General features: G+C 41.2%; 1 protein-coding gene across 2 annotated transcripts in view; it reads right to left on the bottom strand.

The window, feature by feature from the left end:
• Positions 1-12,199, bottom strand: part of LOC149274870 (E3 ubiquitin-protein ligase listerin-like) — a 32,065-nt gene extending 19,866 nt beyond the window's left edge. Inside the window, exons 1-11 of one of the 2 annotated variants that reach the window (XM_089505174.1) lie at positions 12,158-12,199; positions 8,761-8,964; positions 8,553-8,651; positions 8,229-8,459; positions 6,862-6,914; positions 5,945-6,125; positions 5,359-5,532; positions 3,655-3,845; positions 2,736-2,883; positions 1,090-1,902; positions 56-97 (exon numbers count right to left, since the gene is read on the bottom strand). In XM_089505174.1, the coding sequence (XP_089361300.1) occupies positions 56-97; positions 1,090-1,902; positions 2,736-2,883; positions 3,655-3,845; positions 5,359-5,532; positions 5,945-6,125; positions 6,862-6,914; positions 8,229-8,459; positions 8,553-8,651; positions 8,761-8,964; positions 12,158-12,199 (2,178 nt within the window). The remainder of the gene's footprint in view (positions 1-55; positions 98-1,089; positions 1,903-2,735; positions 2,884-3,654; positions 3,846-5,358; positions 5,533-5,944; positions 6,126-6,861; positions 6,915-8,228; positions 8,460-8,552; positions 8,652-8,760; positions 8,965-12,157) is intronic. The other variant, XM_089505175.1, reaches the window with a different exon arrangement.
• Between the last annotated feature and the right edge of the window lie 803 nt (positions 12,200-13,002).

Raw genomic sequence — 13,002 nt, 5'->3', positions numbered from 1 at the left:
TATATATATATATATATATATATACACACACACACGCATATAACCATATCATTACCTTTTGAATGATGTGAAGAAAAACACTCCAGTTGAACTCCATCTAAAAAAGAAAACAACAAAATAAAGAGAGTCAGAGATTTAAGTTTTATTTTTTTGGTGACCTCTCGAGTGCTGTCCACATGGCTCACTTTTTCACCGGGTTGGAAATATTTTTTAAGACTTTGCATGCAGGCGCGCCAGACCTTATTAAAATAACGATGTAGAAGTATAAAAGGTAATAAAGCTGCTGGACAGCCTGGGGACCACACAAACACTTATTATTCCGAATCACACAAAGTTTGGGGAAAGCAATGACAAAAAAAAAAAAGATGAACAGCAAGCTGAGCTTTTATTATTACTGGGATAAAACATTTTTCTGGGAAGGGTTAATTTATACATCTGATAAATTTTATTGGACTTTATTGCCCATTAGTGTCCCACAAAGAGCTCAGATCTAGGCCCCAGGTCTTCTCCGTCCACACGTGCTCTCCTCAGATCTCTTAGCGCTCTTCCGGCTGCCACCTAAATGTGATTTACAACTCTTCTCATCTGCCACACTTAACCGATGGACTACCCCAGTCTGAACGGTTCTCCCTCCCATTCCCAACTAAACGTTCTTTGAAAAGCCATTTAGAAATGGTTATCGACTCCTATAATTCAGCCGCTCGTGTTCTTGAAGCTGCTAAGTAGAAGCGGCAGTGGAAACTGGTTCACATCGCTCTCATTCATTTCTTGGTTGGACTGTCTCTATCCCAGAAAAAAAATGCTCTATCATTCCCTACCTACTTGCAAAGATCCTGAACACCATTTGCACCACTAAGTATTTTAAACCTTGTGTTTTGTGGACACTACCTGCGCATTACTACACTTACAGAACACCTTTGGGATATACAGGTGCTTTACACGGGCATACGTAGCCATGAACTACGATGAAGATTATCTTCCTGCTCTTGGACAATCATGATGGTGTATGGTTTTAAATAACAAAACCTCACTAATTACGTTTTACAAGGAAAAAATGAGTTTAAAGAAAACAGAAGGTTAAAGCCTTACCTTTGTCATGTCATCCAGGATAGTTTTTCTGTCCACTGGGTCAGCGCAGCAGTACAGGACACTGTATAAAATGTCCACCAAGAATTCAGCGTCTTTGTTGCTTCCTTCCTTAAACCAGCCGGTTAGTGTCTGATACAGGAATTGCACTGCCGGGTTATCGCTTTGGGGCTCGATTCCCATCTCTAGATATTTTGCATATGAGGGGTCTCCACCGCTGCTTTGTTCCAAAAGGACCTGGAAGACCCTGACAGAGGGGAACGTCCTGAGCAGAGCAGCAAGGAACTTCAAGTGGCGTCTTGATCTCTGCTCTGAAATATACACCAGGCTGAGCTCGGCCAACTTGCACACCAATTCCTCAAGGCTTTCTTGCCTCAAGCTGCTGGTGGTCGGCTCTCTTTCCTTTGTGATGCTGGACTCATGCCGTACTATGGGTACAGCTTCACTATCCTCGGGAGACGGTACCGGTTTAACATCGTCTCTAGCACTGTCGTCTTCATCTGCAAACCGGATCTTGGCTTTTTTCTTTTTCTTTGTCTTTATTGAGTTGCTTGGCATTCGAAGAATATGCAGAAGTCCAGAAACACCAGCAAGATCCTTTTCTCCAGCCTCAATCACATCAACATTAGCTACGCACACGTGAGACAGACTCTCCCAAAATCCAGACAGTATGGAGGCGTGTATCCGACAAACGTTCTCTCCGAGACTTTTCTCTGTTTTTGTCTCCCAGGAATATACCGTCTCTTCCACTTGGGCAAAAAACGGACTGTTCTGAAGCTTGGGGTCTTTTAATGAAGCATCAATAAGTGGAATTAGCTAAAGAAGAAAAAAGGAGTTTCAGAATGTATGTAACATATCCAAGGTAACACATTAAACCAATTATTAAATAAAAACAAGCCAGTAAAAGCATTATAATGGGCATCGGGTGGATATTGGGTTTACTTATAATTTACTTGTATTTGAAAGGGGGTTTTTTGGGTTTTTTTTTTATAATTTTCAAGTCTCAAGATTGAAAAGAAAGAAAGAACAAAATGACCCACATCTGGCAGCCCAACAGAAGTGCGTGTATTCGGCTCACAGTGTGTAGTCTGCCTGTCCTAAATGTTTAAACCCAGTTTCAAACCCAGGAGATCTGTGGTTTTGACTCTCACTTCATTATTCATTATGAAGGCCCAAGGCTTCCATCAACGTATTATTTATAGTAACAGTTATTTTGCTCTATATGATTTGTATTCAGAGTGTAACTCAGAATGTACATTTTTGGCATTTTTGCTTGTTTCACCAGTATAGTTTTTGCCATTAGAAAAATATAGCTGGCATTTAAGTGCATTAAAGCTATTGCACGCAAATCCCATACAACTCATGCACAAGTATTTGTTTCGTATCAATCAGCTAAAATAAAGCTGTTCCGAAGATTGATGAAGTTCTTGAGAAAAATATATCTTTTCTTTAATGGCTGTAATGGGCTGTTTCTCCACAGTTACTCAATATTCCATTAAAGGTTTATACACAGTTTTGACAGTTCACAAACAGACTGTGTAAATTCACTACTCAGCTGGCGTTTGAGGAACTATATGAAATTACTAGCACTTCATAACTAATTATCCAAACTCTTGGAACGGATATCAGATGGAATCAGTTTTCCGTACTTGGTCAGTGATGAGCATCTGGCGGATTTTTCCCTGTTCCTCCGCTTCTCCCACATTTTCCTGCATGGCAAACCGCAGGCACTCCATGTACGCGGTCACAATGGCAGAGCATTCGGTAGGGCTTACAACGGCACGCTCGCTGGAAAAGCTGTTAAAGTTTGTAAAAAGGTCATTATGATCAGATTTCTTACTGCGGTTCACATCTGATATCCACTAAAACATTATAAACTGCAGAATGGAGATTATTATTATTAATCATCATCATCATCCACTGAATAACACCACCCCACCAATCCACGAAGAACAGTAATGGAACGAAGCAAAGCCTGGGAGCTCTCCAATTTTAAAGGGACCTGCTATCCTCCATGGTTGTATGTTAATCTCTGTAGTAATGGTGGGGGGCTGGCCTTCTTGGGAACCCCAACTTCCTAGCCTCACTGGAGGAGTATAGTAATCTTTCCTTGTATGAACAATAAATCATTGCTGCATTTTCCTTACCACATAAAAACCGCAGCCCGAGGAGGTCTTTTACATTTACAGATCTTGTAACATTGTTATTAAAAATGGTTAATAAGGCCGGGGCGAGAAAAAACAGTTACAGCTCATGGATGGAATCGGGAAGAAAGCATTTGGTTCCTTTGGTCCCCTTAAATATTTTCCTCGGGGCTCCAATGAACTCACTTCTCTCCATTATCACATGATGAAGAGACAATAAAGTAAGCGAGGGCTACATTTGGAAGTCAGGCTCAATCATTCGTAGTAAAGCAATGTGGTTTCAGGAAAGATTGCTTACCTAAACAGTTGGGGTACTGTTACAATAGTCTGTAATCATACTATTAGATGATTAGACACATCACCATCACCATGTTAAAAGAAAACGCACATAGCATTTGGATCTTCATTTCATAAAAAAACATACCCTTGAACCAGAGAGTCAAAAAAAATGCTGTAAAACTCCACGCGAGGGTCTGCGATTCCTTGTGGGACTTTGCTAATAAACGGTAGTAGATTGGGGAATATTACAGTCGCCAGCCCTCGACCTCCTTCTCTGAGGACAGCCCACAGCTTTGGCAAAACTCCTTTCTTTGCATTCACATGATCCCAACAATCCTGCCAAACAAATAAAAAATAGAAAATTCCAGAATGAATTTTTAATTGTGTTTTCAATAAAAAAGATAAATCAAATGAAAGTCTTTATTTACCTAAAACGAGCTGATATTGGGGCAAAACGTGACAGCTTTAATTTCAAGTCCAGATGTGAACGGCAGAGCGACATTAAGTAATTAATAGACAAGATCTCGGCTCCTTTGAGGTTTTTATCAGTCTGTTTATTCACATTAGGAACTCTCCGTTCGAGGAGCCAGCCTTTGTTCTTTATAAGACTGGGTCTAAGGTCTGTTTCTGTGCAATGTGTCCTGAATCATATGTTCCTCCAGGACTAACTTATAGACACTGTGTTCGCTATGATGGGATTGTTTGTTCCTTTTTAAAAACATTTGCAGTGTTACTTAATTTATAACTGAGGGAATAAATAGGTGAACCTTGCTTTACAGGAACTGCCTTGCGCCTTTGTCAATTATTTAAAAGGATTGGGAAATTTTTGTTGCTTTGTGCTTTTTTATTCGCTCTATTTGTTTAGTTTCCTAATTTTTTCTTTTGCGTGCATCTGAAGGGTAGACGTAGTCCTTTTGGACGTGGAATCATTAGAGTCATTCACAACCTTTAGAAAATGCAAGTTTCAATAGAACAAATGGAACTTTCTACAGAATCTTCCTACATCCAACATCTACTTTCCACGACCCCCAGCTATTTGCCGTGCAGGAGATGTGTTCGTACTCATCTTTCGATACGCGAAATACTTACCGCCAGCCAGCTTCATCACACCCACAGAAAGGGATCCTATTTATTTCATTGGGAGCGCTTTCCTGCCACTGACTGGCTGCTGCAAGCAGCCAATCATTGGTGCAAATGGTGGGAGGAGACAGAGAGCTGCAGCTTCTTCCTAAAGTGTTTTATTTATTGATTTAGATTTAACATTTAAAAGAATGTACATTAAAGGACTAACAAACTACTTTAATATACATTCTTTTTTCATGCGGACGTCTCGAATGTCCCTTTAACTCGTGTCAACTAGAGCACTGTGAGTCTTCAGTATCGGTGCTCTTAAGGTTAGTCATTTACCTTGCCGTGACAAGTTGAAGCCGTTTGGAGAAAGATTAATTAACAGAGTATAGAACAGGCTAAAAACCTTTGTATGATAGAGGTTTAAACCCCTTACATCAGGAAAATGGGCAGAACAGTTCTTATCTGGTTTTATGACTTTTAAAGCCTATGTTATCAATTGGTCTAAAACATGATTATTTATGAAGAAGTATAACAAAAATGCCCGTTTGGGGGTATATCAAACAATTGTTTTAGTTATTTATTTAGTTACCAATAGTTAATTATTCAACTATTGGTTTTAGGGGTGAGCACCCTAAACTTACATGCATGCCCTAAAATGGCAAGGTTTAAACACTCTGGCCAGCAGAGAAGGTACTGCCCTGTCACATATAAACTGTCTCTTAAAAAGACCAACAGAAAAACAGTAATTGTTCTTTAACGCATTGGCACACTCACAAACCTCGATAGTTGTTATGGTATAAAGGACAGCTTCCCAAAGAGCAGGACACACAACGGCATCACTGTCATCAATGCTGAGGAGGACTGCAGGACACACGCGGGACGCTTCCGATTTTATTACAGCGGGTAGATGCTGGCACAGGGAGGACAGCAATTCAAAGAAGGCTGAGCGAACCTACGGAAGAAATAAAGCCAAATAAAGTCAATATTTTTTTTAACTAAGACACTGAGAAGATCACAGATAGGGCGCTTTTTATTTTATGCATCGCCTTGTTTTAATCTGTCAATTCTAGTCATACCTTTTGAATATATGTAGACACAAATTGTTGGTGCTATAAATAAAAGATAATATTATGGGGTATATTTACTGAATAAATCGGGAGCACTGACCCTGGTAAAATTGGAGATACTGCCTCAGATACAAGGCCAAGAACACAAACCGGTGGTTTATTTTTTTTTTATAAATTGGCCTATTTTAAAAATATATAGGATAATGACAACAGGGTCCCTTTAAATAGAAGTAACATATGTCCATTGCTTTTGTATGTAATGTTTTTTTGGTTAAAGGAAGAATGTTGGAAACTCACATTAGGTGTTTTGTGTTTGCTGTACTTCCAGAATTTGTTTTGTGACAGAAGAAACGCAATCCTCTCGCACAGGGAACTCTTCTCCCCGTCTGGCAGCGTACACACTAGTCTCTTCAAAGCCAAGAGTGAACAGGTCAGGACCCGGAAGTACTTGGATTCCCTTTCTTCAGCTGGAACAGTCCTTTAGAAACGGATGGAATTTCAGAAGGAAGAACTTAATACATGCAGACTATATAGCAATCCCTTAGCTTGGGTCACATAATGATGCAGAATATATTATTATTATTATTATTATATAATAATCATAATAATAATAACATTAAAATAAGCTTTTCCCAATATATATATATATATATATATATATATATATATATATGAATCAGGACATTTTGTACACACTGAAGGCATATTTATGAGACTTGTTTAGGCAATAGTCTAGTAATGGTATTTGCAATGTATAATTTAGTTCTAAAAGTCCAGCAGAGTAGGCAGAACATTACCTTTATTTAGGAAGAACACCAACATTGAGGATCATTTATCTCAGGACTCAATATTAACAGTTCAATAAATTTACAACATTCCTAGGATTTGACATCAATCGTAGCTTTGTCGTGAAGGCTATCAACACTATTTACTCATATTCTATGTTTTATGTTTTCCATTATCAAAAGGGCTATTTCATTTGCATATATGTTAGTTTGGTTAACCAATTATGAATATATAATAAATAAGTTCTATACATTCTTATATACTGCAATAAAGGAAACATTTGACAGTAAAAATCTGATATCAATAATGTGAAAGTACAATGTTTTGTAGTTTTTACTAATTCTGGTACGGCCTACTACACTGATGTAGGCTGGTATAACACTAACTACTAAGCACAGATAACAGGGTTTGAGGAACGCACTACATACTGGGGATCGCTCAAGGTGTCCGCTGATTCCTTCAGCAGGTGATCAAGTAAAACCTACATAGAGAAAAAAAACCAATATATATGAAATCATAATTACACATCGCCTTAAATACACAAAGCAAATATAAATACAGAAAGAAAATCACTTCCTGCTTCAACTGGATTAAACTAGATTTATTAAATGAGATAAAATCTTAGTCCAACACATGAGAGAAAATAAATGTATGTGTATATATATATATAAATATTTTTATATGAGAAGACGTGTCAAGATGTTCCAGAACATAACATACTCTGACCCAGAAAAATCAAACAAGACCTCACCGAGAAGAACTTCCTGACAAGACCTCCAAAGTCCACAAAGAGCAGTGTTCCAAACAATAGTACAGAGTGTTATAACAGACAACTTCAGACCTATCCCATCATAAACACATTGTAAAAATATAAAATCTCTACGAGCCACGAATGAGGATTTCTTAACATTTTGCAAAATAGCAGCATTGTTTCACGATTAACCCACTGGACCTGCACGCTACTCAGAACAAAAAGGGTTAAGGTGCTACGAGCGTTTGCTAAGGATCGCCAAACCGCACCAGATGTTGGGATCATAACCTTTATGCAACCGCTCATTTTAAGGAGAATAGATCCAAGCCAAGACAAACCCCTTCTGTGGAATATTACAGCTCGGTCTGAGACCTCTCTACCTATTGTGTGCACCTCTTCAATGTGTATCGTCCTAGCTGACATGACGAAAACTATATAGATGTATACCCACCCTGTTCACATGGCTCTCAATGCACTCTACAACAGCAGGAGATATGTATGCTTTGGAAACATGGAAATTCAATAAAGCTGTAGTATATAACCAAGTACTTTGTTAGATTAATATATTTCATTAGAAAGTTCAGCAAGCTAAATGTTTTCAATGACCAGGGAAAAAAACTGTTCGTTTTACTCATCCCATGTCATGAAATAATTCCTGGTGCCTTCTGCACGCATGCACAGGCTTTGGCACGCCATCACATTAGAAGCAACTCAAGATTGTAAGCTTGGGAGCCGGGCTCTCTCCACCTAACGTATCGGTTTGTCTTAATCTGTCAATTTTCGTCTTGTCAGACCCCTTGAATATATGTATTGTATTAAGCGCTGCGTAAATTGTTGGCGCTATATAAATAAAAGATAATAATAATAATAATAATAATAATAAATTAGGGCATAGATAGTCTGCACTTTTTTTCTTTCTTATTACAATATTACAACTTCTAGGCACTGGGCACTCTCGGAAATCACGATGGTTTTGAAGGTTGTTGACAGTAAATACAGAGTGCCATCGATGCATCCATTCTGTATAGGCATGAACATACTCACATTCAGAATCTCATCTTTGCAAAACGCCAAAGCTTCCGGCTGTTTGTGAGAAGGGAAAGCAGCTTCGAACGCCACTCTGGCAGCGCTAGCGGCCGGCGAATACGTGTCACACTGAGCAAGAAGCCAGAAACCCATCACATTTTTCAGGTGAGGAGCCAGATATTTCTTCACTTTCAAGATCAGCTGCTCAAAGGATTGCTGCGTCGCTTCTCGCACCCTGCGGTCAAGATCCTGAGAAGTAACAATATATATATCGGATAAGGCATGTCAGGACAAAGAAGAGGCGACAGTCTTTTGCTTATTGGTAGACCATAAATAACATACCAGGGAGATCTTGCAGTAGATCCTGGGCCAATACGGCAGAACACCCCGCACAGTTTCCATTTCTCTTTCCCTGCACATTGTACCGAACTCTTGCATGGCCTGTAAGGGTAATCATAGATTTACTGCACACATCTTACGCTGTGATATCTCTAAGTGCCTGTATGCCAAGCATGACAACTAATTCAATGAGACTTCAATAAGCTCTTACTTTTAGTTTCGTAGTGACATCTCTCTTGGACAGTTTACGTAGCACCATCCGGAAGTCGGCATCGACAAGGCTGTCGATCTCTTCCGCGCCTTGGATCGCAGGGACATAGCCATGTTCTCCCTGCGATGAGCCGAACCCGATGAAACCAGGGACCGTCCCACTTTCTTTGGCGAGGAGCTCCGCTGCTCTTCCGCTGCTTGAAGGCTGCAATCCAGAATCAATGTTGATTAACATCCACAGTTCTATTTTTTTTTATGCAAAGTGGTCTTATTCCCTTGGCAACAATAGAATGCCCCTGTTGACTGGAGAATTCTATTGGTTGCTATGGTGATAAGACCACTTTCTAAAACAGAATATTTTTAAAAAATACATACCTATACTTATGTTTGGCGATGATTAATGTTTTTAGTATATTTTTTAATGGCTTATATATATACCGTATTTGCTCGATTATAAGACGACCCTGATTATAAGACGACCCCCCAAAATCTGAATATTAACTTAGGAAAAAAAGAAAAAGCCTGAATATAAGACGACCCTAAAGGAAAAAAGTTTTACCAGTAAATGTTAATTCATGTAAACTATTTTTTTTAATAAAAGCTATGATTGAGAAAAATATTTTTTTTGTTTTTATTTCTTGTATTTTCCAACCTGTCCCCCAGTTACGCACATCTGCCCCCAGGCTTGCCACTCCAATATGGCACTGTGGCCCATGATATGCCTTTTAACCCTCTATAAGCCACTGTGCCCCATGGTATGCCTTTTGACCCCCTATGTGCCACTCTGCCTCCAGAAATGCCTTATACCCCTATATGCCACTCTGCCTCCAGAAATGCCTTATACCCCTATATCCCATTCTGGCATTTAGGGGGTTAAAATGCATATTATGGGGCAGAGTGGCATATAGGGAGGTATAAGGCATTTCAGGAGGCAGAGTGGCATTAAGGGAGTTAAAAGGCATTGTATAGAGCACTCTGCCTCCAGAAATGCCTTATACCCCTATATGCCACTCTGGCATTTAGGGGGTTAAAATGCATATTATGGGGCAGAGTGGCATATAGGGAGGTATAAGGCATTTCAGGAGGCAGAGTGGCATTAAGGGAGTTAAAAGGCATTGTATAGAGCACTCTGCCTCCAGAAATGCCTTATACCCCTATATGCCACTCTGGCATTTAGGGGGTTAAAATGCATATTATGGGGCAGAGTGGCATATAGGTGTATAAGGCATTTCAGGAGGCAGAGTGCTCTATTAAATGCCCCCTTAACGCCACTCCAGAAATGCCCTATGCCCCCATTTAACACACACACACACACACACCCTATACCCCCATTTAACTAACACACACACACACACACACTCTCCCCTCCCCTCTCAGCCCTCTCTTACCGGTGCTTCCAGCCGGGGCAGCGGGTTGACGTCGCCTTCTGCTGCAGCCGGAAGGAGGTGGAGTTGGCAGCGGGGGTTTGTATCCGTCCGTCGCGTATACTTTCCCCGGCTGTCAGAGATCAGAGTTCCCCGCACCGGTGCGGGGAACTCTGATCTCTGACAGTCGGGGAAGGTTTGCGCGACGGACGCAGACAACCCCCGCTGCCAACTCCACCTCCTTCCGGCTGCAGCGGACGTTGTCTACGCGGATCGCGTAGACGTCAACCCGCTGCCCCGGCAATACAGCAGGAAGCACCGGTAAGTGTGTATGATGGGGGGGGGGGGGTGAGACAGGAGGATCCAGGTCCCCTGCAGCGGTGCGGGGGATCTGGATCTTAGTCTCCTAATCAGACCTCTATTTGAGGTCTGATTAGAAGACGACCCCGATTAGAAGACGAGGGGTATTTTTCAGAGCATTTGCTCTGAAAAAAACCTCGTCTTATAATCGAGCAAATACGGTATATACATATAAATACTACTAGTTGCAGGTGGATTAAGAAACTGGTCTCCATCTGCGAGGTATATTCACTAAAATGCAAGCTGGGAGCGAAGACTCTGGGATGGCCACATCAACCAAGACACAACATATTTCACACGTAGCTGGGAGACACATTTAAAGTGCAGCCCTGCAATATGTGGAACGTATATATAACTCACAGAAGGGAATCAGATACTCAGTTACACATCCCACTTAATGTTGGGGCATGTACCGCTCAACAATACTATCATTATTATTGATTTATATAGCCCCAACATATTCTGCAGAGCTGTACAAAGAGGCAAACAAGTAGCGCTTCACAGAACAATTTACAGTCCCTGACTTATGTGAGTGAATCGCTCTGCATCTCTATACATAGGTTGAGTTTTCAGTACCCCGGAGACTTGTTTTATTATATACGGTACCTCAGGGGTCGACACATTTGGTTGGATCTAGGAGCCAACTTTTTTTCTTCCCAAATCATGTTTTTATTTCCATTTATTACCCCCTGATCTGTAGTTAAAGGATGTTTATTGGGACAATATGACATAAAACACACTTTTCTTCCGTGCTGCACTGCAATTAACCCCTTCATTACAAGGGGTATTTTACACCATAAAGACTTAAGTTAGTACATTTAATTATTACTTACACAAACTAACACTATACAGTGACAGACACACACGCTAATGTCTTATGGTCATAAACACTTACATTCTACACTCATGTACACACACACTAACACCATACACACATTATATGCTGACGTACACACTCATGCTAATGCCAAACTGCAACATACACACACACACATTCACACACTATCCAACATAAGTTGCCCAGTGGGGTCACGTAATGCACGTCGTTCCCTGCAGGAAAGAGTAGGGTGCCGGCTTCACAATGGTAGCTCTCCGCGATTTTTACCCCCTTTCCTAGCAAAACTTTGGGCGCCAGGAAGTGGTTTGAAGTCGCCGTGGCGACATGGCGCCAAGGGTTTGTCGAGCCCTGACGTACCTTACATTACCAGTTTGTTGTTACATAAGTTGTGGTCTGTCTTTAAACATTGGCCAGCGGGTGCTCTCCATCCCGAACCCCCACACAGATCATACTGAAGTATAAACCATTTCCACTCACTACCTGACTTTATCACTCATCATTTAGTGAATATACCATACTTAGGTGTAAAGAAACCCTCCATGTTGTGGGAAATCAGCTGTCCTATTACGTAACGTGAACCAGGAAGATCCCAGAACACGTGTACAATGATGTCATATTTACTTTGGAGCGCTGCCATAGTATAAAGTACCCCGAAGCATTTGACTAGTGGACTAGTCAGTATAAAGACATGTGTTTACTCCAGAGGCCTTGTCATTGTGCACCCCCTTCCGTTAATGACCGGGGTCACCTCACGTTATTTCCACACTCAGTATCTCAACCACCAGACAGAAGCCCCGTGTAAAGGGACACCCGAGAACGTTCGCCTCCGCGCTTACCCGGACATTCCCCTTTGTTCTTTGTTTGTTCTTGCCCCCCATTTTCCTTCCGACACTTCAACTTTCTGCCTCGGCCAACCACCTATGCACCGAGCTCGATCAGCTCGGCGATTGATTATAGCTCCCACAACCACGCGATAGCGTCATCAGAGCTCCGATCAGAGTGCTGTTTGCATCGATGGCATCGGCGCTCGGCTTGCAGTACTGAAGAGGCCGTTCTCAGTCAGAATCGTTCGAGCGGTCTGTGTGTGAGGGCCGTACAGTGCGTTGTTAGTGATAATTAAGGGGTTTATCTTGTGTTGGTCCGGAGTGATCTTGTTCCAATAGCACTAATACGTTTGGGCTTTAAGCCTTAGGAATGACTCGATCGAGCTCCCTATGTAATATCGGTTACGGTTCTAATATGCAGTAGAGGGATGGCTCCTACTAGCCCGGGGGGCAAGTAAAGCCAAGAGACCCCATGGGCTCCAGAACCCCACCCCTGGTAACTCATATAAGCATGTGCATACATGCTAACACACATATGTACACATGCTGATGCACATACTTATATACTTATGTTAACACATACTCTCGCACACACTCATGCTAACACACAAACACTTGTACATACACTGTCACTTTAACATACGTACGGTTATACATACATACTGCCTCCAGTCTCTCATTCACTCACTCGTTGCTTGCACATGTCCTCGCTTTTACGCATGATCACGTAACACTGCATTACGTGACCCCGTAGCGGTTTACTTACTAGATTTGTTCAAGTTGCTATCTATGTATATATGCGAGCCGGGCTCTCTCCACCTAATGTATCGCTTTGTCTTAGCCTTTGAATATATGTG

This window comes from Sceloporus occidentalis, unplaced genomic scaffold, assembly GCF_023333645.1.
Source record: "Sceloporus occidentalis isolate IW3139 unplaced genomic scaffold, rSceOcc1.0.p SCAF_314, whole genome shotgun sequence".
NCBI classification, from domain to species: Eukaryota; Metazoa; Chordata; class Lepidosauria; order Squamata; family Phrynosomatidae; genus Sceloporus; species Sceloporus occidentalis.
The sequence above is the reverse complement of the archived record's forward strand: the minus strand, read 5'-3'. Positions and strand labels throughout refer to the sequence as shown.